Raw genomic sequence first — 25,779 nt, 5'->3', positions numbered from 1 at the left:
TTCTTATGGCTATAGTTCTGTGGATGAGATCCACATGTAAGAGTGAGATGGGTCAGAGAAATGGGAGCTGATTGTGACATACAACTGCAGAGAGAAGAAAACCCTTAAAAGATTGGTAAAATGTGTACATACAAAAATTACACAGGTTTTTGTCTCCTAGTACTTAGCATATTTTATTATTATTATTGTTTTTTGAGACAAGGTCGGTCTCATTATGCAGACCATTCTGGCTTTGAACTAAGATCTGCCTGTCTCTGCCTCTGGAGCATTGGGATTAAAGGTGTTATGCCACCATGCCCAGCCCCTTAGTATATTTTAAGACAGTAAATATTGCATGAAAGGTCGTTGTAAATTACCTTCTTAATTATTGGTTCAGTCAAGATGAAAATGCTTTCATATTTTAAAAACAATATTTTTAATCGGCAAGCAAAGAGTGATGAGGGGCTGGAGAAATGGCTCAGTGGTTGAGAGTGCTGACTGCTCTTCCAGAGGTTCTGAGTTCAAATCCCAGCAACCACATGGTGGCTCAGAACCATCTGTAATGGGATCTGATATCTGTTTCTGGTGTACATGAAGACAGCTACAGTGTACTTATATACATAAAATAAACAAAAGAGTTAAAAAAAGAAAAGAGTAATGATATTTTATTTTTATAGTTTATAAATCATATGTTACTATTTTCATGTAAAAATTACTAATGTAGAAATTTTGGCCTGAATTATAAAAGTGATTTTTTTTGCATTATTTAAGAAATTTAATTCTGCTAATATTATTGTCAAGTGCAGTGTTTTGTATTTTTAGTGTTATAAAGTACTTACTATGTTGCCTTTCAAGTTTCCAAATGCATTATTATATATGGTCAAAAGACCTCAGTTCTATGGTCTTGGTATTGCTTATTTTCTAAACTATTCTGTATTTCTCTTGTAAAATTTGTATAATTTGAAAAATTTTACCACAAGGTGTCATTGTAACCTATAAAAAGAATTTCCTTGTAAACATGTGTAACGTCAGCTGTACAATTTTTATATTTCTTTGTTTTAAAAAATTTTTGTTTCATATCTATTTACTAATTTTTAGATTTTAAGATAAATACATGTGTGTTTTTTGTAATAAAAGGAAAATAAAGTAGCTCATGTTCTTGGGTTGCTACATTTTTGCATAAACATATGCTTTCCACCCACAAATTTCTGGAGTGTGTTGCTATAGAGATGGTTTGTTTGAAGGAAAGAATAAGGAGGAACAGCAGCAGGTGGATATTTAAGAACGAAATCCACATTTTCAAGTCTTTGTTCCTGATAGAGCCAGCTTTAGAGTTTGTTCTTCTTGTGAAATTTCTTTTAAAGAAATGTGGATTCTAAGTATTTTACTGTGGTGGTATTTAACCAAAATGCTTTTGCAAAACTTATTATGCTTTTTTAAAAAATTTGTGTGTGTGTTGAGTAGGTGTGTGTGTCCATGAGGTATGTATGCATGTGTATATGTTAAGGGACATCTATCTAGAGGTTAGAGCGTGATACTAGGTGTCTTTTACCTTATTTTTTGAAGCAGAGTCTCACAACTTGGAGCTTATTGATTGACCCAGCTGGCTGGCCAACAAACCCCAGGAATCTTCCTGACTCTGCCTCCCCAGCTCTGAGATTACCAGCAAATGCTACCACTCCCAGTTTTTTAAGTGATAGCAAGCTGTCTGGACTCAGGTTCTCATGTTTCTGTGGCAAGCACTTTACTGGCTATGCCGTTTCTTATAGGTTTAAAATTTTCAATGACCTGCTTTTAATGATGGTTCTTAAATGCTTTGATTTCCCTTCTAGCTCACCACCCACCAGAGGTAGTGGAAAAGAAAGGTTACTAGGATACAGGATCTGTTTAGAAATTGTTCTTTGGGACAAATCCCATCTGCTTTGTCAGGTAGTCAACAGTTCAGTTTGCAGGTCAGCAGTAGCAGCTCAATCCACTTGCAAACACTTCACGAATATACCAGCAGTCCAGTTTGGTAGTGTTGGGATAGCAAACAGAAATCAACAGCAGTGTCATGACCTAGCAGAGACAGCCAGGCCTCAGCCAATTTGCACAAGCCAGCAGGAAGGGCCAGAACTACCAGGGATGGATGCCAGGAGAAGTTCTTTGCTACACCTCTCTCAACAAAGTGAAAATCAGTGTAGATACAAGACCAAGAAGTGTTACAAAACTAACTATGCAAGCAAGCCCCGCCTCTGTCATTGTCTGTTGAGTTCTATTTATACTCCTTCCAAACATCAGTGTTCTTCATGAGTCTTGCCTCACCAAGTGAGTCTGGCTTATCAAACTCCATGTGAGTCTGAATCAGCTGAAGGACTTCCACGTATGGAAATAGCTTTCCTAATTATTCTTTTTGAAGTACAAATCTGAACCTACCCTGGGTTCTGCATCTATCTACAGCTTAAAATCTTCTATTGACTCTTTAATAATCAAAGGTAAACTGTGAATCTGCATATAATCCTTAAGGCTTTGCCCTACCTGTCCAGGCACCAGCCACACTGATATTCGTCTCTTCATTTCTGTGTTTTGTACCTTGATTTTTTTTTTTTTTTTTTTTTTTTTGCATCTCCACCTTAGTTTTAGTTTCAAAGTATTTAGTATGTTTCTTCCTTCTCTGCCCTCATACTGCCTACAAATATGTTTATTATTTTAAGGCTTTCTGAATTAATGTTTTGAAAAGTCAACATATGCAAATGGCCAAGTTTTAACAGCCCAAAGACGATTTGGTTCTTTCATCTTGGTTAGTCTGCAGTTGCTGTTAATGTGTTGTGATGGTTTGAATAAGAATGGCTGCCAGACCCTCATATGTTTAAATACATGGTCCCCAGTTGGAATTGTTTGGGAAAGGTTAGGAGTTATGGTCTTATTGGAAGAGGTGTCACTGGGACTGAGACTCTGGGGTTTGAAAAGCCCTCACCATTCCCATGTACCTTTCTTTGCCTTCTACTTATGGGTAAGGCCGTAAGCTCACAGATTCTGTTTCAGTTTTGTGCCTGCCTGTCTGCTGTACTCACTGCCATGATTGTCATAAATTCATCCTCTGAAATTGTAAGCCCCAGTAAACTCTTCTGTAAGTTGTCTTCATCATGCGGGTCTTATCATGCCAATAAAGTAACCATGACACATTCATTTGTTAGCTTCGTATCTTGGTTAAAAAAAAAAAAAAAGTAGACCAGTCAGTAGTCACTATATAAGTACTGCTTGATTAATGTGTTTTTAAGGAGGTAAAGGGTTTCTTTGCTTCAGTTAACCTTTCTATCGAAGATGAATTTTACCTCATTTATGGTTATACATTTTTTAAAAATAGTTTTTGACAATTCTAAAAGATGTTTATGTCAATTATAATACAAATATAAATTTTTCATTGTAAAGTTTTCAAACTATGTTTTATAGCTCAGAGATAATTACATCAGGATTTACTTAATATATTTCAGAATACGTTGGATCATTGGATAACATTTTGTGTATTAGCCATGTGGTGGGATTAGAACAGAACAGATCAAAGGTACTGGTGGCTCATAATTTCCCATGTTACGCATCACAGAGCCTATACTGAGACATCTTGAAATGAATTTGAAGTTTGATTTTGTTAAGAGTCATCTTTGCATTTTAAATCACAATGTTAGGTTTATTATTATTACAGATAAGCTTTTGAAGTTGGTTGGCTCCAATATCTTACCAGAATTTTATCAGAGTTAAGTTGTACAGCAAGTAGATTATAGCAGTGTGCTTGTAAGACAATAATAACATTGTAATTCAGTGTTTGGTGGTTGATTGCTAACCACTCAAATATATATCTTCTTCCTTTCCTCTTTCCTTGACTTCCCCTGTTTTTCTCTAAGTCATAATTATTGAGCTTGGCATGTTGCCAGGGCTCTGAAGGGGTCTGCTCCCAGCTGCACTTGAGGTTCTGGCAAAGTGTCAGAATGTGACATTTATTCACTATACAAAACACGGCATGGCTAGCCAACAGCCTGTAGAGTGCCTAGTGCAGAGTTGTCTTTGGATTTTGAATAAATCTCTAATTTCTGTTTATAAGTGAAGTAAATGCCTGATGAAGGTTATCATTAGATTTTAATATTTTGAAAAACAACAAAAACAACATTCACTTTGGGGGAATGAAATATTTAAAGAATTGTTTTGAAATGTTCAGAGGCATAGAACATGTGCTTTTTAATGAAATGTATTTGGAAGCTTTCCATAAGCATCAGCAGCTGTGCTTTTTGAATGTCTTGAATTGCCACACGTTTGGGCAGACATTGTAGCATTCACTGCTTTAAAAAATCGAATGCCTGTGTAGAAGATGTAATATGTAGGTCTATAGATCTGGAGTCAGAAAAAAGTAGTCATAAGGACGTGTGTGTGTGTGTGTGTGTGTGTGTGTGTGTGTGTGTGTGTGTGTGTGCGCGTGCGTGCTCGTGAGTATGCATGACTGTGCATGCTTATGTCACTGTTGTAGTTGAAAAGGGACGAGGAAGTGTTTGGTTAAAAGTTGGTGTTAATTGAACTGCCTTTCAGAGACATCCTGTAGACACTAAATCACTAAGAGACTCACTCAGATGTTTTACCTTTTCTTCTTATGGCTTGAATTATATGCTTACTTTAAAAGAATCTTTAAAAAAATTATTTTATGTGTATGAATGTTGCCTGAATGTATATATGTGAACTGTGAGTGGGGTGCCTGCAGAGGCACAGAAGAGGGCAATGGGTTTCCAGAACGGAAGATGGAGATGATTGTTAGCCGTCATGCCAGTGCTGGAAGCTGAATCCGGGTCCTCTTAAAAACAATGTGCAGTGTGTAATCTAATGCTGGACCCTCTCTCCAGCTTCTGAATTAGGTGCTTAAAAATTTGCGTTATGGATATAATTAGTTGGTAAGCTTTTTATTAAAGATGCCTGTGCATGCCTGTCTGTCTGTTTTGAGTGTCTAATAAATGGGTAGGTATCTGAGTCACTGTTTGAAATTAAAGGTACATGACTAATCAATTTAAGATTGTAGTATAGATTTTGAGTTTTGGTAAAAAAGTTAGGAATAAATAGAAAGTTGGTGTTTTAGTGATCTGTATTGGAACATAGTTCATGAATGAAGCTATGTGAGGAGATTCTGAGAGTTTTCGAGGAAACTCCAAGTAAACAAGAAAGAAAAGTGCTTGTGTTCCTTTCCGGTGTAATAAACAGGAGTGGGTTTATCAATCATCTTATCCAGTATTCAGAATGGTTCCAAATGCGAGTTGTTCTTGTGATTGTGTATAACCTAAACTCTTGGGACCTGGCTCCTGTATACAGCTTGTCTACAACTCAAGTGAACTTTGCTCATAATGACTTTGTCTAACTCTCAGAACATAAATTGTCCGATGCCTTGGATAAAGATGGCTATTGCATATGAATTTAGTAGGCCACATTTTTAGGCTTCACTCTCCCAGGTTCATGCAGCCAGTTAGAGGGGTAACTTGTACTTGTTATGCAAATACTCTATTAAAAATACTCCAGATTTTATTCCTTTTTTTTTTGTTTTTGGTTTTTTTTTTTTTTTTTTTTTTTTTTTTTTTTTTTTTTTTTTTTTTGGTTTTAGAGAGCAGACCTATGAAATGAGATTGTAGCCGGGACCCTAGGCAAGAATCTTTTCTTTGCCTCTTTCAGCTTTTATGACTCCAAACGTTTCTTGTTACCTTTGTTTTGTCTTCTGTGGCCTGAAAACTCCCTCTTTTCTTCTCTTAAAGTACATAATTAGTCAGGCAGTGGTGGCCCACACTTTTAATCCCAACACTAGGGAGGCAGAAGCAGGCAGATCTCTGAGTTTAAGGCCACCCTGGTCTACAGGAGAAACCTTGCCATGAATAAGTTAAGATTTACCTATGTAATCTAGGTTAGTTTATCCTGTTTGAATATTTAATTACATATTCATAGCATCCAGAAATTATATAACTTTTGGGGAACTAGCATTCAGTTCACAAATAGTTGGAAGCTACAATTTTTTTAAATTAAAAATTTATTTTATTCATATGAATACACTGTAGTTGTCTTCGGACACACCAGAAGAGGGCATCAGATCTCATTACAGGTGAGCCACCATGTGGTTGTGGGATTTGAACTCAGGACCTTTGGAAGAGCAGTCGGTGCTCTTAACCACTGAGCCATTTCTCCAGCCCCTGGAAGCTACAATTTAAGAATATAGATGAGAAAAATGACACCGAATGGGTGGCCATAACATTTGTTTACTCTGTGGTTTTATGATCTTTATATAGGCTTCTGTTTGTTGTAGGTGTTGACTGTATATACAGATATTTCTTGCTATGGAGGGAGTAAAAAACTACATGTTATATTTACTAATAATCTAGTATACAGAAAATTAAATATGTTTGGTAGAGTTAGTACTTCATTGAGGAAGTAATGCATCACTGATTTTTTTTTTTTTTTTTTTGGGGAGAGTTTTAGTGTGTTGTTTAGGCTGGTTTCCAACCTGCACTCTTGGGTGGTGATGATGCTCTGCTTCAGCCACCTGCATGCTGGGATTACTGACTCATTTTACTGCTTTTGTAGTGAATTCCGAAGATCAGATGCAGAGTGATGAGAAAGGTTTTCTTGGAAATGAAGTTAGTATTTGCAAATGAATGGGAAGGGTGTGCTTATGTAAGTCATTACTGTACTGAGAAATTTTCAATTTGGGCTTTTACCTACTAAACTATAATTAGCTAGTGCTCCTTTTACCAGCTTTTTTTTTTTTTTTTAAACTTTGTTCTTAAAACAAAGATCCTTTCAAAGATTTAAAAGATTTATGATAGGTTATTAAATATGTAAAAAAGTACTTAAGGGAACTCAGATTAAAACTACAATGAGATAACACTTTATATTCCCCAAAATGGCTAAAATTAGCTTTGCAGCCCCAACTGTTGGCAAAAATGTCAGGAAGCAGAACTTGCTCTCATATGCTGTTGGTTGAATAGAAAATGGCACAACTACCTTAAAAAAGAGTTTGTTAGTTTTTTAAATATAAAATTTGACATATGCACATAATAACCATCCCTACATTTCCCCATCTGAACAACAAACGATCCACAGAATGTGCGTGATCTGTTATTCACCAAGAATTGTGGTTACATTTTCTCCCTGGGATATAAATTTGTTTGTCTTACCTATGGCTCTGATAAGTGATAGTGGTCATAGTAAGTGTATTTAAATTTAAGATGATCACTGCTCTCTAGTGCATTTAATCCTTATTATGATGTCCCTCATTATTTCTAGTACTATGTTTTGTTTTTAGAGGGAGGGGACTTTAAAATTACCTGGTAATACAGATTTATCATCTATCTTTTGATTAATGCTTGCAATATCTTTTTCCCTTTTCCATTCAACTTTTCATTGCCCTTATGGTTAAACAAAAATGTTTACATGAAGGAACATATGGTTGAATTAGATTTTTTAAAAAATTGTCTTTATTTCAAACATTATTCTGCATATGTTAGTGCAATTGGTTTAAATCTCTTGTTTTACAATGTCTGTTTTCCTACATCTCTTATTAGGCCATTCAATATTAATGGGTGGGGGCCAGGGTGGAAGTGGTAGATTATATATAGTAATATGTATAGGTGTTTGGCTTTCACAACTGAGCCAAGTACTGTTAGATATCTAATGGATGGAGGTTAGAATGTTGCTAAATACTATATATACAAGGCATCCCCAAGAACCAAAAATTGTATTCTGAAGTTGTAAAACCCTATTTTAGATAAGTTCTTTAAAATTTTCCATGTAGCATTCTTATTTATTTATTTATTTAATATGAATATTACTGTAGCTGTCTTCGGACACTTCAGAAGAGGGCCATCAGATCCCATTACAGATGGTTGAGAGCCACCATGTGGTTGCTGGGAATTGAACTCAAGACCTCTGGAAGAGCAGTCAGTGCTCTTAACACTGAGCCATCTCTCTAGCTCCTGTCCTGTATTCCTTATTCACATTTCTCTTTTATTAAGCTGTCTTTAAAAATTATTTAACTATTTATTTAGAGGCAGGTTCTCACTATGTAGTCCTGGCTGACCTGGTATTCATTGTTCTGATCAGATTGGTTTCAAACTCAGAGATCTACTTCTGCCTCCTGTGTGCCAGGGTTAAAGGTATGTGCCACCATGCCCAGCTCAGGAAACTATTTTTTAAAGATGTTTTTGGTGAATAGTAAAAGTAATTAAAAGAACAAAGGTCTTTCCTACTTCATCTTCCTACATGTACAGCTTCTATTGGTAATGCAACTAAATAAGCCTACCTTGGCACATTATTACTAACCAAAGTCCCAAGTTTACATTAAAGTTCACTCTTGCTATAGTGTTCTGTACATTTTGCTAATTGTTTATAAGCACATTTCTACCATCATAATATCATACAAAGTTTATTACTTTAAAATTCTTCTGCATGCTCTCAATCCTTTCTTACTCTTGACAGGTAATGATCATTTTAATGCCCCTGTGACCCCACTCCCTGAATGTTAATTAGTTGGGACTTTACAGAGACTCATCTCAGATTGGGTCAGTTTCACTTAGCAAAATGCAATTATGTTTTCTCCATTTTTTTCCCTCATAGCTTGCTAGTTTCCTTATTAGTGCTGCTGAATTTGTGTGTTAAAGCTACATTTTATCCACTCGCGCATGGAAGCACATCCTTATTTACTTCCTGATTTTGGCAATTAAAAATAAAGGTGCTATAAAGATGTATATGCAGGTTATTTTTAAATATGAAATATGGTTTTAATCATTTGATTAAATACAGGGAATGGTTAGTATGTTGGACTGTCTTCCAGAGTGGTCCTACCAGTTTTCCTTCCTTCCAGTAGACTTTACTTTTTTTAACCTACATATTATTTAGAAGTGTGCTTAATATCCAAATTGTTCAGCTATCTTTCTTTTTGATTATTTGTATAATTCCTTTCTGGTTTAAGAAACAACACTGTATGATTATTATTCTTTTTAATTTGTTGTGATTTGATGCTAGAATATGGTTTCTTTTCTTTTTTGAGGGGATTGTGGGGCAGGGTCTGTCTATGTAGCTCCCACTGTCTTGGAGCTCACTGTGTAGATCAGGCTGGCCTAGAACTCAACAGTGATCCTCCTGCTTTTACCTCCTGAATGAGGTTAAAGGTTTGAGCCTATATGCCCAGCTAGGACTTGGAATTTGGTTCTTAATATTCCATGTAAGCTTGAGAAGATGGTCTGTGGTTGAATGAAGTGGTGTATAATGTCCATTGTATTCAGTATGTGAGCATGTATATATACATGTACACAATGCACATTTTCTGTTTTAAAAAAATGTTTTATTGATTCTCTGTGAATTTCACATCAAACATTCCATGTACTCATCTCCCCATCCCTTCATATGTATTCTTCACCCTTCCAATCTCCCCCTCCAAAATAAGATAAAATAAAATAAATCTTGTTGTGGAAGCTGTGGTGTGTCACAAAGTATACCCTTTTGTCCACACATCTTTACTTGCAAATGTTCACTGTGGATTCCTCTTGGTTATCCTGTTGTTGTCCTGTGTCATGGAGATATCATGCAGCTTTGGATATACAGAATTGGTCCTTTATTGTGTTCCAGTAGATCATAGATGGGTAGATATTGGGGTGGGTCAACTCAAAATCCTGGTTCTGGACCTGGGAGTGGGCTAGCTCCCAGCTTTCCTGCTCCCCGACTAGCAGGGTGAGTTCTCCAGCAATGCCCAGGCTAGCTCACCCAGAGGGTGGGGACTTGCACTCCAGAGTGTGGTGGCTGGCAAGGGGAGGGGCCAGCTCAGCACAGTGTGTCCAGACCACAGACATTTGCTTGGTAACTTGGCCACAGACATCAAGACCCTAGCTGCATTTAGGATCATGGACCCAGACATGGCCCTTGGTGGCAGCCCGCACAAAGACCTCAGCATGGCCTCCTCATATCTCCCAATTCCTCCGTGCCATCCAGTTTTCTTTCTCCAGTCTGTGAACCCCTTGGCTTCTCTATCTTTCCATCTTTCCCATCTCTCCATCACACATTCACCATCATAGTGGTACTCAGTAAGCTCTTGATGTCTTTCAGCCTCCCCAGGACAGTCACAAGTTCACATTTCTGTGTAAGTATATGAACACACAAACATGTCCTACTAATGCAAGTAAATATCATAGTGATGTAAGTTATTTCAGCATTATAAGCTATGCTAATACTTCTATAAGGATGGAGAGAGGGGGAGAGTTCTATAAGTTATATGATTAACTTAAGACTTTTGATGAACTGTACTCCTGAGCTAGAAGTGTTGCTAGTGACATTCTGTCTCCTGTACTGTTCCTCATATGGGAGAGGATGGCTGGGGGGTGCTAGCTTTTACTCCTATTCTTCTGAAGGTCACAGACTCTCTTAACACCACCACAGAGTGGGCTGCGAGTTAAACAAATTTTCCTTTGTTAAGAAGGTTAGAATGCTACTGTCTATTTCAGAGTGTTTCTGTGTCCTTCTCTTTGTCATAACCTTTTTTTCTAACATTTATTTTGAGAACTCAGTTGGTTCCAGAAGTTAAAACTCAGAAGAGTGTGAGAACTCCCTAAAACTGGATCCTTTTCAAGTTTTTAAACTGGGAAAACTGTCTGCATTGAGCTTTCAACAGTTGATTGATTACATTTGAGGTTCTTCTACATGTCCATTTCTGCTCTAGTATCAGCCTCTTCAGTTTTGTGGGTATGGTCTACTTTGTGACCTCATCTTTTAATTGGATCCAAGAAGAGCTTTTGGTTGTTTGGTTTTTTGCTAGTTAGGGTGAGCTTTTTAAATGCAACAGGAAATCAGAAATCTGCTGTAAGTTATTTCTCTCTGCCTGACAGCATGATATCCATGTTCAGTCTCAAGAGGTTTTGTATAATAAGATGCAAGCGTGAGCTTCTTGCAGCCTCCTCAGAACATCTGAGAAATTGGAATCTGAATGAGTTGATATGGTCAGTTGAACTGTGTTTGAGATGAGGAATGGAGTGAGGGAAGAGTAAGGGAGCAAAGTGTCCGCAACCCACCGCCGAGCCCTTAAAGTAGAAGCTAATAGGAAACGTAGGCACTTGTACATATGCATGTGTTTATATGTTAGACATGACACTAATTTATCAGATTATATTTTCAAGCAAGATGGAGTAATTCAGAGAATAGTTTTCATAAACCAAAGATCTATTGTTGTAATGGAAAGTTGTTCATAATAACCTATAAAGGAAGTAAAAATATATACATATGTACACACATACATACATACATATAAAATGGTCTGGAGAAAAATTAATGATGTTAAAGGGATAGAACTATTTGAATTAATTTTATTTTCTTATAGCAGAACACTTTCCCATCATTTTTTTAAAATTAGATACTCTCTGTATTTACATATGAAATGTTATCCCCTTCCCCATCCTGCTTCCATCCCTCCTCTTCTTCCACTTGTCTCCACAAAGGTGTACTTGCTCCTGATCACCCTCTCCACCTCAGTGCCTTTGGCATTCCCCTACATTGGCAGGGGAATTTCACTACAGTGCTCTCACTGGACCAAAGACTTCTTCTCTAATTGATGCCAAACACTGCTATCCTCTGCTACATATGCAGCTGAGTCATGGGTCTCTCAATGTGTGCTCAATGGTTGGTGTTTTAGTCCATGGGAGTTTGTGGAGGGTTTGATTGGTTGATAATGTTGTTCTTCTCATGAGGTTGCAACCCCTTTCAGCTCCTCCAGTCCTTTCTTTAGCACCTTCAATGGAGTCCCTGTGTTCAGTCCACGGGTTAGCTGCAACCATGCTCAGCTGTGTCTGTATGACTCCAGCAGAGCCCCTGAGGAGGCATCTCTGTCTGGTTCCTGCCAGTAAGTACTTCTTTGCATTAGCAATAGTGCTTGGATTTGGTACCTGCATATGGAGTTAGATCCCAAGGTGAGGCGGCCTCTGAATGATCTTTTCTTCAATCTCTGTTCCTCTATTTGACTTTGTGTTTCCTCCCATGAGTGTTTTGTTCTCCCTTCTAAAAAGGATTGAGGCATCCACATTCTGGCCTTCCTTTTCTGTGAATTGTTTTTTGGGTATCCAGAACTTTCTGGGGCTAGTATCTGCTTATCAGAGAGTATATACCATGAGTGTTCTTTTGTGCCTGGGTTACCTCACTCAGGATGATACTCTCTAGTTCCATCCATTTGCCTAGGAATTTCATAAAGTCATTGTTTCTAATAGCTGAGTAGTATTCCATTGTGTAAATGTACCACACTTTCTGTATTTACTCCTCTGTTGAAGGACATCTGGGTTCTTTCTAGCTTCTGGCTATTATAAATAGATAAGGCTGGTATGAACATGGTGGAGCATGTGTCTCTATTATATGTTGGAACGTCATTAGGGTATATGCCCAGGAGTGGAATAGCTGGGTCTTCAGTTAGTACTACATCCAATTTTCTGAGGAACCTCCAGACTGATTTCCAGAGTGGTTGTAGTAGCTTACAACCCCACCAACAGTGAAAGGGTGTTCCTTTTTTTCCATATCCTCACCAGCATCTGCTGATATCTAAGTTTTTGATCTTAGCCATTCTGGTTAGTGTGAAGTGGAATCTCATGGTTGTTTTGATTTGCATTTCCCTGATGACTAGGGATGTCAAATATTTCTTTAGGTACTTCTTGGCCGTTTGGTATTCCTCAGTTGAGAATTCTTTGTTTATCTCTGTACCCCATTTTTTAATAGGATTGTTTGATTCTCTGGAGTCTAATTTCTTGAGTTCCTTGTATATTTTGGATATTAGCCCTCTAACAGATGTGGGATTGGTAAAGATCTTTTTCTAATCTGTTGGATGCTGTTTTGTCTTCTTGACAGTGTCCTTAGCCTTACAGAAACTTTACAGTTTCATGAGGTCCCATAAGGTTCATAAGCTATTGGTGTTTTGTTCATGAAATTTTCCCATGTGCCTATGTGTTCTTCCCCACTTTTTTTGACTTACATATCACATTTTATTTTTTTAATGAATTTTTTTCTATGAAGTATTTTAAGGTAACTTTATAACATGTAGTAAATATTTGAATATTACATAGATTACACATTTGTTATTTTATTAGGAAGTGTTTGTTGCTAGTCAATGATAAGGATTTTAGAGGAGGTCAATACACAGTGAGATTGAACATTCAGGTCTACCTTTTATTCTCTGTGGCAAGTACATAGTTTTACTTACATGTGATTAAGAGGATAATTCAGAGGATAAATGAGACAAATTAAATAGGATACAGATTTTGCTGTAACTACATGCTGATAAGTCACAACAGTAAGTATTTATTCACAGCATTCACTGGAGAAAAAGTAAAAGCTCATGGATTTTTCTCTGTTTTTCCAGATCAACTTTAGACTCATTTGTATCTACTTCTGTTTTAAAAGTTACCTTTATTCGTTAAAACTTTTGTATAATGTATTTTGATCTGATACCGCATCACCTCCCAGATCTATTCAACTTGCCTAACCATCTAACTTTCTGTACTCATTTTTCATTTCAAAAATCCATCAATTCTAATTTGTGCTGGCCATATTCTCAGATATCTGTCCTTTTACTGAAGCATGGATGACCTACCAAAAGCAAAACCTCTAAAGAAACCTGACTCTTCCCAGGTGTCAATCAGCAACAGCTCCATTGCTACAGATAGGCTTAATGTACAACACCTTCGTGCTTAGAATTTTGCTGTACTAAACTTCTGAAGTTTTTCCTCTTTTTTTAAATTGGATATTCTCTGCATTTACATTTCAGATGTTATACCCTTCCCCCAATATGATCCCCTTTCCCTCCTATTGCCTCCATGAAGGTGCTCCTTCTCCCAACCACCTTCTCCCACCTCAGCACATTGGCATTCCCCTACATTGGGAAAATGAGCCTTTGATATCCTCTATGGCATATGCACCTGGGGCCGTTTGTCTTTCCATACAAACTCATTGGTTGGTGTTTTAGTAGCAGGAAGCTGTGGTGGGTTTGGTTACTTGATGATTGTGTTCTTCCCATGAGGTTGAACATTCTTTCAGCTCCTTCAGTCCTTTCTCTAGCTCCTTCATTGGGGTCCCTGTGTTCAGTCTGATGGTTTAGCTGCAAGTATCCTCCTCTGTGTCAGTATGGTTCTGGCAGAGTCTTTCAGGAGGAATCTATATCATGTTCCTGGGTCTAGCTGGTCCTTGGGAAGCTCCATGTTGCCACAATCTTCCCCCTCCCTCGTCTCTCTTCCCTACTTTTTCTTCTAATAGTTTCAGTGTACCTGGTTTTATGTGGAGGTCTTTGATCCACTTGCACTTGAGTTTGTACAAGGAAATAAGAAAATCAATTTGCATTCTTCTGCATGCTGACTGCCAGTTGAACCAACACCATTTGTTGATGATGCTGTCCTTTTTCCATTGAATATTTTTAGCTCCTTTTCAAAGATCAAGTGACCATAGGTATGTGGGTTTATTCCTGGGTCTTCAATTCTGTTCCATTGATCTACCTGCCTATCTCTGTACCAATATCATGTGGTTTTTTAAAATAACAATTGCTCTGTAATATAGCTTGAGGTAAGGGATGGTGATTTTTTTATTGTTGAGAATAGATTTCGATATCCTAGGTTTTTTTGTTATTCCAGATGAATTTGTAAATTTCTCTTTTCAAGTCTATGAAGAATTGATGGGGATTGCATTGAACCTGTAGATTGTGTTTGGCAAAATGGCCATTTTTACTATATTAATCCTGCCAATCTCTGAGCATGGGAGATCTTTCCATCTTCTGAGATCTTCTTTGATTTCTTTTAGAGACTGGAAGTTCTTGTTATACAGATCTTTAACTTTTTAATTTTTATTTACTTTTAACTTGTTTATTCAATAAGCATTTAGTTATTGGCAGTAGTTAATCCTGGATCAGTATTTCAGGGGATGGATGAAGTGATCTTCTGTTCTTAGCAAAAACATGTGTCACACATAGGAAACCATCAATATTTGTGAGCTGATTGATATTTTCCATTTGAATCTGCTGCCCAAGTATAGTTTTCCATGTGTCAGAAGACCTTTTGCATCATCAGTTATAGACGTGATTATTAATAAAGGTCATTTTTATGACGATTGTCATTTTTCTCTAGATACTTATAAAGTTCTATATACATTCTCCCCTTAATTATAGGAGTATATATTTTATACAAGGATTCATCCTTGAAAGTTTTCCACATTAACTTTGAGAAACATTTTAATTTGTGAATCAAAGATGACTCAAACTGGAAAAGGTCATTCTTGTATTTAATGAGGCTAAAGATGTGAGCTTGATGGTTACAGATTTCTTCATGGAAGTAAAGGGAAAATATGAACCTGTGACTCAACCTTATTTTTGCATCTGTTTTATGAAGAGGGAGAAATCTAAAAACTCCACTTTAACAACATTTTCTTATTTTCCAATAAGAAAATAGTTGATAACAATTATGTAAAATCATAGGATGCTTTAGTTACTGAGTATTAAATATGTTCATTTTCTGTGCAGGCATGACTTGGTCCCCTGGGATTCTGCCTTAGCAAGAAAGAAGTTGGAAATACTTCCTGGAAGAAAACGAAAACAGTACACAAACCACAGCTGCTTCTTTGCATGTCAGCCACCTTACAAAGATGGACACCTTTCCAAGCATATTTCCACCTGGAGGGGACAGTAGACTGAATCCTGACCCCGAGTTCCAGAATATGCTAATTGATGAACGGGTACGATGTGAACATCATAAACACAATTATCAGGCTCTGAAAATAGAACATAAAAGGTAAATTACTTAAATTTAGAGATAAAGTATTGGTGAGGGGATGGAGGTCACTGCCTAAAAACTTGTCACTGGAATTATAGTGGCTGCATCTTTGCTCTGGAATACACACTATATTTTTGTTATTTTGTAGAATATTTATTTAATATTAAGTATAGTAAAAATATTTTAAATTACTTTGTTCAAATCTTAAGTGAGTTGTAAATGTAGTCTTACTTTGAAAGTAGCAAAACATAACAACATTAAATATATACAGGTGGATAAATGTGTGTGTGTTTTCTCCTTTAAAATAGAATTGTTTGCAGAAATTAGTGTTAATAAAGTTTGCAAAGAAAAAACAGTTAAAAGTTTAACGAAGTGTCTTATATCAGTCTTGTTTTTCTGTATTGTTAGTTGGCTTTAAATGAAGCAGTGAATTTGAAAGTAAAATATCCACTTAAAATTGATTTTTTAAAAAATCAGGTTGCAGGAAGAATATGTAAAATCACAAAATGAACTAAAGCGTGTGTTAAATGAAAAGCAGACAAACCAGGAAAAATTCCAACTGCTCCTTGAAGAATTAAGGGGGGAATTAGTAGAGAAAGTTAAAGACATGGAAAAAATGAAACTGCAGGTAAGAAATTGCACTTGAATTTATATAAAATTTGTCATGTGGATAATGGAAACAAGTAGTTTTGGTTAATGTTTCTTTTTCTTTATGTTTAATGGTTCCTTGCTCTATCTGCAGTTGATATAATCCAGTCTTTCTTATATTCTATACAACTTTTTAAACTGTAGTCCCCAATCTCATTTATTTTCTTATGTGAAGTTGTAACTTTATTATATAATCCTCAAAAAAAACTAGCAATACAATTGAGAAGTAATATCTAGAAGCTATATTGACAGTTTTTTAAAATTAGATATTTTCTTTTTTTTGAACAACTTTATTTTAAAAAACAAAGATAAATGAACAAATTTTAAGCATTTTTGCATAAAAGTATACAAATACATTTTTGTCAGTGCTTGGCTTTTTTTTTTCTCTTTTTTTCAAAGGTTTGATAGTGTGCATTAAGGTCTTACTAGTTACAATGAGCATAAAGTACATGGGAAACAGGATGTAACCTGGAATTAGTCAGAGTTTTCTTGGTGTGTAAGGATTGAGCATAATGGTTTTTTCTTTTCTTTTCTTTTTTCCTTGAACTTCATAGTCTGTGAGTTGTTTCTGGGGTGTTCAGAGCTTTCTGGGGTTAGTATTCCATTATTAGTGACTGCATATTATGTCTGTTTTTTTTTTTTTTTTTTTTTTTTTTTGGTGACTGGGTTATCTCACTCAGGTTGATATTCTCTAGATGCATCCATTTTCTTAAGAATTTCTTCGAGTCATTGTTTCTGATAGCTGAGTAGTACTCCATTGTGTAAATGCACCACAATTTTTGTATCCATTCATCTACTGAAGGACATCTGGGTTCTTTCCAGCTTCTGACTATTATAAATAGAGCTGCAATGAACATTGTGGTGCATGCGTCTTTGTTGTACCTTGGAGTGTCTCTGGGGTTATATGCCCAGATGTGAAATAGCTGGATATTCAATTTTCTGAGGAATCGCCAGACTGATTTCCAGAGTGGTTGTATCAGTTTACAACCCCACCAACAGTGGAGAAGTGTTCCTCTTTCTCTACATCCTTGCCAGCATCTGCTGTCATCTGAGTTTTGGATCTTGGCCAATCTGACTGGTGTGAGGTGGAATCTCAGGGTTGTTTTGATTTGATTTCCCTGATGGCTAAGGATGTCAAGGACTTCCTTAGATGCTTCTCAGCCATTCGATATTCCTCAATTGAGAACTTTTTGTTTAGCTCTGTACACCATTTTTTAATAGGGTTGTTTGATTCTCTGGTGTCTAGCTTTTTGAGTTCTTTGTATACCTTGGATATTAGGCCTCTATCTCATGTGGGGTTGGTAAAGATCTTTTCCCACTCTGTTGGCTGCCATTTTGTTTAGTGACAGTGTCCTTAGCCTTACAGAAACTTTGCAATCTCATTAAGTCCCATTTGTTAATCTTTGACCTTAGAGCTTGAGCCATTGGTGTTTTGTTCAGGAAATTTTCTCCTGTGCCTATGTGTTCTAAGGTTTTTTCTACTTTCTCATCTAATAGTTTCAGTGTACCTGGTTTGATGTGGAGATCTTTGATCCACTTACACTTGAGCTTTGTACAAGGAGATAAGAAAGGGTCTATTTTTATTCTTTTGCATGCTGAGTGCCAGTTGGATCAACAGCATTTGTTGAATAGGCTGTCCCTTTTCCATTGAATGTTTACAGCTCCTTTGTCAAAAATCAGGTGACCATATATGTGAGAGCTCATTTCTGGATCTTCTATTTTATTTCATTCATCCATGTGCCTCTTTCTGTACCAGTACCATGCAGTTTTTAGCACAATTGCCTTGTAATATAGCTTGAGGTCAGGGATAGTGATTTCTGCAGATGTTTTCTTGTTGAGGATGGATTTCGCTATTCTAGGTCTTTTGTTATTCCAGATGAAATTGCACATTGTTCTTTCCAACTCAATGAAGAATTGGGTTGGAATTTTGATGGGGATTGCATTGAATCTGTAGATTGCTTTTGGTAAGATGGCCATTTTTAAAATGTTGATCCTTCCAATCCATGAGCATGGGAGATTTTTCCATTTTCTGAGATCTTCCTCAATTTCCTTCTTTAGAGGTTTGAAGTTCTTGTCATACAGGTCCTTCACTTGCTTAGTTAGAGTCACACCAAGGTATTTCATAGTTTTTGTGACTAATGTGAAGGGTATATTTTCCCTAATTTCTTTCTCCACATGTTTGTCCTTTGAATATAGGAAGGCTACTGATTTGTTTGAGTTAATTTTATATCCAGCCACTTTGCTGAACTTGTTTATCAGCTGTAGGAGTGATTTCTCTGGTGGAATTTGTGGGGTCACTTAAGTACACTATCATGTCATCTGCAAATAGTGATATTTTTACTTCTTCCTTTCCAATTTGTATCTCTTTGATTTCCTTTTGCTATCTAATTGCTCCGGCCAGGACTTCCAGTACTATGTTGAATAGGTAGGGGGAGAGTGGGCAGCCTTGTCAAGTCCCTGATTTTAGTGGGATTGCTTCAAGTTTCCCACCGTTAAGTTTGATGTTCGCTGTTGGTTTGCTGTATATTGCCTTTATTATGTTTAGGTATGGATCTTGGATTCCTGTTCTTTCCAAGACTTTTAACATGAAGGGGTGTTGAATTTTGTCAAATGCTTTCTCAGCATCTAGTGAGATGACCATGTGGTTTTGTTCTTTGAGTTTGTTTATATGGTGGATTACATTGATGGATTTCTGTATATTAAACCATCCCTGCATCCCAGGGATGAATCCTACTTGATCATGGTGAATGATTGTTTTGATGTGTTTTGGATTCGGTTTGCAAGGATTTTATTGAATATTTTTGCATCAATGTTCATAAGTGAGATTGGTCTGAAGTTCTTTTTCCTTGTAGGGTCTTTGTATGGTTTAGGAACGAAGGTTATTATAGCCTTAAAAAATGAGTTAGGTAGTATTCCATCTGATTCTATCTTGTGGAATAGTTTGCTGAGTATTGGTATTATGTCGTTAATAAATGTCTGATAAAATTCTGCACTGAACCCATCTGGACCTGGGCTTTTTTTGGTTGGGAGGCTTTTGATGAGTGCTTCTATTTCTTTAGACGTTATGGGATTATTTAGCTGGTTTACCTGGTCCTGGTTTAAGTTTAGTATCTTGTATCTGTCTAGGAATTCATCCATTTCCTCCAGATTTTCCAGCTTTGTTGAGTATAGGTTTTTGTAGTAGGATCTGATGATTTCTTGAATTTCCTCAGTTTTAGTTGTTATTTCTCCACTTTCCTTTCTGATTTTGTTAATTTGGATACTCTCTCTTTGCCCTCTAGTTAGTCTGGCTAAGGGTTTATTAATCTTGTTAATTTTCTCAAAGAACCAGCTCTTGATTTTGTTGATTCTTTGGATGGTTCTTTTTGTTTCTATTTGGTCTATTTCTGCCCTAAGTTTGATTATTTTTTGCCATCTACTCCTCTTGGGTGTATCTGCTTCCTTTTGTTCTAGAGCTTTCAGCTGTGCTGTCAGGTTGCTAGTGTATGCTCTCTCCAGTTTCTTTTCGGAAGCACTCAAACCTATAAGTTTTCCTCTCAGTACTGCTTTCATTGCATCCCATAGGTTAGGGTATGTCGTGTTTTCATTTTCATTGAATTCTAGAAAATTCTTAATTTCTTTCTTTATTTCTTCTTTGACCCTGGTATCGTTTAATAGAGCATTGTTTAGTTTCCATGTGTATATGGGCTTTTTGTTTTCTTTGTTGTTATTAAAGACCAGCCTTAGACCATGGTAATCTGAAAGGATGCATGGAAGTATTTCAATCTTCTTATATCGATTGAGGCTCGTTCTGTGTCCAATTATGTGGGCAATTTTCGAGAAGGTGCCGTGAGGTGCTGAGAAGAAGGTGTATTCTTTTGTTTTAGGATGATATGTTCTGTAGATATCTATTAATTCCAGTTGGTTCATGGTCTCTGCTAGTTTTACAGTGTCCTTGTTCAGTTTCTGTTTCCATGATCTGTCCATTGGTGAGAGTGGGGTATTAAAGTCTCCCACTATTATTGTGTGGGGTGAGATGTATTTTTTGAGCTTTAGTAGGGTTTCTTTTTTGAATATGGTTGCTTTTGTATTTGGAGCATATATGTTAAGGATTGAGAGTTCCTCCTGACAGATTTCCCCTGTAATGAGTAAAAAGTGTCCTTCCTTATCTTTTTTGATAACTTTTGGTTGGAAATTTACTTTATTTGATATTAGAATAGCCACTCCAGCTTGCTTCTTGGGGCCGTTTGCTTGGAAGTTTTTTTCCCAACCTTTTACTCTGAGATAGTGTCAATCTTTGTCTCTGAGTTGAGTTTCCTGTATGCAGCAAAATGGTGGGTTTTGTTTATGTATCCAGTCTGATAGCCTATGTTTCTTTATTGGGGAGTTGAGTCCATTTATGTTAATAGATATCAAGGAATAGTGGTTACTGTTTCCTGCTATTATTGCTTTTGTAGGTTGAATTGTGCCTGTGTGTCTTTCTCCTTTTGATTTTCTTGCTTAGGAGTTTTCTTGTTTTTATTAGGATGTAGTTCCCCTCATTGTATTAGGTTTTCCATCTATAATTCGTTGTAGTGCTGGGTTTGTGGTCAGATATTGTGTAAATTTAGTTTTGTCTTGGAATATCTTCATCTCTCCATCTATGGTAATTGATGGTTTTGTTGGGTATAGCATCTTGGGCTGGTACTTGTGTTCTCTTAGTGTCTGCATGATATCTGTCCAGGCTCTTCTAGCTTTCATAGTCTCTGTTGAGAAATTGGGTGTGATTCTGATTGGTCTGCCTTTATATGTTACCTGACCTTTTCCCCTTACTGCTTTTAGTATTCTTTCTTTGCTTTGGGCACTTGGTGTTTTGATTATTATGTGTCGGGAGGAATTTCTTTTCTGGTCCAATCTATTCAGAGTTCTGTAGGCTTCTTTTATGCTCGTGGTCATCTCATTCTTAAGGGTAGGGGAGTTTTCTTTTACAATTTTGTTGAAGATATTTACTGTGCCTCTTACTTGATATTCTTAGCCCTCTTCTATTCCTATTATCCTTAGGTTTGGTCTTCTCATTGTGTCCTGGATCTCCTGGACATTTTCGCTTAGGAGCTTTCTGGTTTTTGCATCTTCTCTGACTGTTTTGTCTGTGTTTACAATGTTGTCTTCGGTCCCTGAGATTCTCTCTTCCATCTCTTGAAGTCTGTTCGAAATGCTTGCATCTGTGACTCCTGATTTCTTTATTAGGATTTCTACCTCCAGGGTTGTCTCTTTTAGTGTTTTCTTTTTTGTGTCCATTTCCGTTTTAAATTCCTTCTTCCATTCCTTCATCTCTTTGGTTCTGTTTTCTTCTAGTTCTTTGAGTTCTTTGAGTGTTTTTCTTATTTCTTCTTTAAAAGCTTCTAATTCTTTATGCTTTTCTTCCCATTCTTATTTAAGAATCTCTATCATCATCTTGAGGTAGGATTTCAGGTCTGAGTCTTCTTTTTCTGGAGTGTTTGGCATTCTGCTCTTTGCTGTGATGGGAGAGCTGGGTTCTGGTGTTGCCAGGTTGTCTTGGTTTCCTTGGGATATGCACTTTCACTTTCCTCTTGCCATCTTGTTGTCAGTGATATGTTCTTGCCTTTCCCTTGTACCTGGCCTGTGTCCCTGGATCTCCGCTGTTCCTGGGGGTGGATGGTCCTAGTGCCTGTTCTGTACCCAAAAGCTGCCGGCTGGGAACAGAGGGCCCAATGCTGGGTTCCTGGTCCCTCGATCAAGCAGGGCAAGGGTGCACTTTCCATGCGTGCTCGGCAGAGATTTCTCTGCCCCCTGGCTAGTTGGAACCCCTTCTCACCAGGCCTGTGTCTCTGGATATTTTCTTTACTTGCATTTCAAATGTTGTCCCATTTCCTGGCTTCCCCTCTAGAATCCCCTTTTCCTATCCTACCTCCCTCTGCCTCTATAAGAGTGTTCCCTTACCCACCCATGAACTCTCTCCCACCTTTCTGCCCTGGCATTCCCCTCCTCTGGGGCATTGAGCATTCACAGTGCCAAGGGCCTCTCCTCTTGTTGATGCTTCCTAAGGCCATCGTATGCTACATATGAGGCTGGAGTCATGGGTCCTTCCATGTGTACTCTTTGGTTTGTGGTTTAGTTTCTAGGGGCTCTGGGAGGTCTTGGTGGATGATACTGTTCTTCCTATGGGGTTGAAAACCCATTCAGCTCTTTCAGTCCTTTTTCTAACTCCTCCATTGGGGACCTTGTTCTCAGTCCAATGGTTGGTTGAGAGCATCTGACTCTATTTCTCAGGCTCTTGTATAGCCTCTTAGGGGACAGCTATATCAGGCACCTGTTAGCATGCACTTCTTGGTATCCACAATATTGTCTGGGATTGGTGACTGTATATCAGGTGAATCCCCAGGTGAGGCAGTCTCTAGATAACCTTACCTTCAGTCTGTGCTTTACACTTTGTATTTCCTCTTCTGAGTATTTTGTTCTCCCTTCTAAGAGGAGAACTATTTGTTCTTCCATCTTCTTGAGTTTCATGTGGTCTGTGGATTATATTTTGGCTATTCTGAGCTTTTGGGTTAATATCCACTTATCAGTGAGTGCATACCATGTGTGTTCTTTTGTGACTACTCAGGATGATATTTTTTACTTCCATCCATTTCTCTAAGACTTTAGGAGGTCATTGTTTTTAATAGCTGAGTAGTATTTCATTGTGTAAATGTACCACATTTTCTATATCCATTCCTCTGCTGAAGGACATCTGGGTTCTTTCCAGCCTCTGGCTATTATAAATAAGGTTGCTATGAACATAGTGGAACATGTGTCCTTGTAATATGTTGGAACATCTTTTGGGTATATGCCCAGGAGTGGTATAGTTTTCTAAGGAACCTTGAGATTGATTTCCAGAGTGGTTGTACCAGCTTACAATCCCACCAATAATGGAGAAGTGTTCCTCATTCTGCACATCCTTGCCAGCATCTACTGTCACCTGAGTTTTTGATCTAAGCCATTCTGACTGGTGTGAGGTGGAATCTAATCTCGATTGTTTTGATTTGCATTTCCCTGATAATTAAGGATGTCGAACATTTCTTTAGGTGTTTTTTGGCCATTAGATATTCCTTAGTTGAGAATTCATTGTTTAAGCTCTGTCCCCCCTCCCTCCTTTTTTAAAAATAGGGTTATTTGATTCTCTGGAGTCTAACTTCTTTAGTTCTTTGTATATATTGTATACTAGCCCTCTACCTGGTATTGGATTGGCAAAGATCTTTTCGCATTCTTTTGGTTGACTTTTGTCCTAATGACAGTGTCCTTGGCTTTACAGAAGCTTTCCAGTTTTTTGAAGTCCCATTTGTCAATTCTTGATCTTAGAGCATAAGCCATTGGTGTGTTTTGTTCAGGAAAATTTCCCCTGTTCCTATGTGTTCCAGGCTCTTCCCCACTTTCTCTTCTATTAGATTCAGTGTACCTGGTTTTATGTGGAGTTTCTTGATCCACTTGGACTTGAGCGTTGTACAAGGAGATAAGAATGGATCGATTTGCCGCCTTCTACTGCTGACTGCCATTCGAACCCCCACCATTTGTTGAAAATGCTATCCTCTTTCCACTGGATGGTTTTAGTTCCCTTGTCAAATATCAAGCGATCATAAGTTTGTGGGTTCATTTCTGGGTCTTCAATTCTATCCCATTGATTTACCTGCCTGTCCCTCTACCAATACTGTGGGAGTGGCTAATCTGGGGGTGGGGGGCAGGAGGAAGTCAGGTGCTAGTCACAAGACTAGGCCGGAGTCCCAAGTACCATCTTTGGACGGCTGCCACACCCGCTCTCCACAGCAAACGGTGATATTTTGACTTCTTTTTTTCCAATTTGTATTTGTTTGACCTTTTGTTGTCCAATTGCTCTGGCTAGGACCGATTAATATTTCGAACAGGGAGGGGGAGAGTGGGCAGTTTTGTCTAGTCCCTGGTTTTTAGTGGGGTTGCTTCAAGTTTCTCTCCATTTAGTTTGATGTTGGCTATAGGTTTGCTGTATATTGCTTTTACTATGTTTAGGTATGGGCCTTGAATACTTGATCTTTTCAAGACTTTTAAGATAAAGGGGTGTTGAATTTTGTCAAATGCTTTCTCAGCGTCTAATGAGATGATCATGTGGTTTTTTTCTTTGAGTTTGTTTATATAGTGAATTACATTGATGGATTTCCTGTATCCCTGGTATGAAGCTTACTTGGTCATGATGGATGATCATTTTGATGTGTTCTTGGATTCGGTTTGTGAGAATTTTATTGGGTATTTTTGCATAAGGGATATTGGCCTGAAGTTCTCTTTTTTTGGTTGGGTCTTTGTGTGGTTTAGGTGTAAGCATAATTGTGACTTCCTAGAACAAATTGGGTAGTGTTCCTTTTGTTTCTATTTTTTGGAATAGTTTGATGCTATTAGTATTAGGTCTTCCTTGAAGGCCTTATAGAATTCTGCACTAAACCCATCTTATCCTGGATTCATTTTTATTTTTATTTTTTTTGGTTGGGAAACTTTTGATGACTGCTTCTATTTGTTTAGGTGTTATGGGACTGTTGAGGTGGTTTATCTGTTCATGATTTAACTTTGGTACCTGTTAGCTGTCTAGAAAGATGCCCATTTCATCCAGATTTTCCAGTTTTGTTGAGTCTAGGCTTTTGTAGTATGATCTGATGGGTTTTTGTATTTCCTCAGTTTCTGTTGTTTTGTCTCACCTTTCATTTCTGATTTTGTTAATTTGGATACTGTCTCTGCACACTGGTTAGTCTGGCTAAGGGTTTATCTATCTTGTTGATATTCTCAAAGAACCCACTCCTGGTTTTTTGAGTCTTTGTGTGGTTCTTTTTGTTTCTACATGGTTGCTTTCAGACCCAAGTTTGATTATTTTCTGCTGTCTACTCCTCTTGGGTGTATTTGCTTCTTTTTGTTCTAAACCTTTTAGGTGTCCTGTCAAGCTACTGGTATATATTCTTTCCCATTTCTTTTTGGAGGTTCTCTGAGCTATGAGTTTTCCTCTTATCACTGCTTTCATTGTATCCCATAAGTTTGGATATATTGTGCCTTCATTTACATTAAATTCCAAAAAGTCTTTATTTTTTCCTTGTCTAAGTTATCATTGAGTTGGACATTGTTCAGCTTCCATGTGCATGTGGCCTTTGTGTTGTTTTTGTTGTTACTGAAGACCAGCCTTAGTCCATGGTGATCTGATAGGATGTATGGGAGTATTTCAATCTTCTTGTATCTGCTGAGGCTTGTTTTGTGACCAATTGTATGGTCAATTTTGAAGAAGGTAACATTAGGTGCTGAGAAGAAGGTATATTCTTTTGTTTTAGGATGAAATGTTCTGTAGATATTTGTTAAATCCATTTGGTTTGTAACTTCTGTTAGTTTCACTGTGTCTCTGTTCAGTTTCTGTTTCCAT

At 37.3% G+C, this 25,779-nt stretch overlaps 1 protein-coding gene across 2 annotated transcripts in view; it reads left to right on the top strand.

Moving 5' to 3' along the window:
• The window catches only part of CEP83 (centrosomal protein 83), a 112,122-nt gene that overhangs the window by 15,806 nt on the left and 70,537 nt on the right, over positions 1-25,779 (top strand). For both annotated transcript variants that reach the window (XM_080935177.1, XM_080935178.1), the window contains exons 2-3: positions 15,500-15,767; positions 16,227-16,377. In XM_080935177.1, coding sequence (XP_080791303.1) covers positions 15,622-15,767; positions 16,227-16,377 — 297 coding nt within the window. In that variant the 5' untranslated portion in view covers positions 15,500-15,621. The remainder of the gene's footprint in view (positions 1-15,499; positions 15,768-16,226; positions 16,378-25,779) is intronic.

The sequence above is a fragment of the Micromys minutus genome (assembly GCF_963924665.1).
Source record: "Micromys minutus genome assembly, chromosome: 22".
In the NCBI taxonomy this organism is placed as follows: domain Eukaryota; kingdom Metazoa; phylum Chordata; class Mammalia; order Rodentia; family Muridae; genus Micromys; species Micromys minutus.
This window is presented reverse-complemented; position numbering and strand designations above follow the sequence as displayed.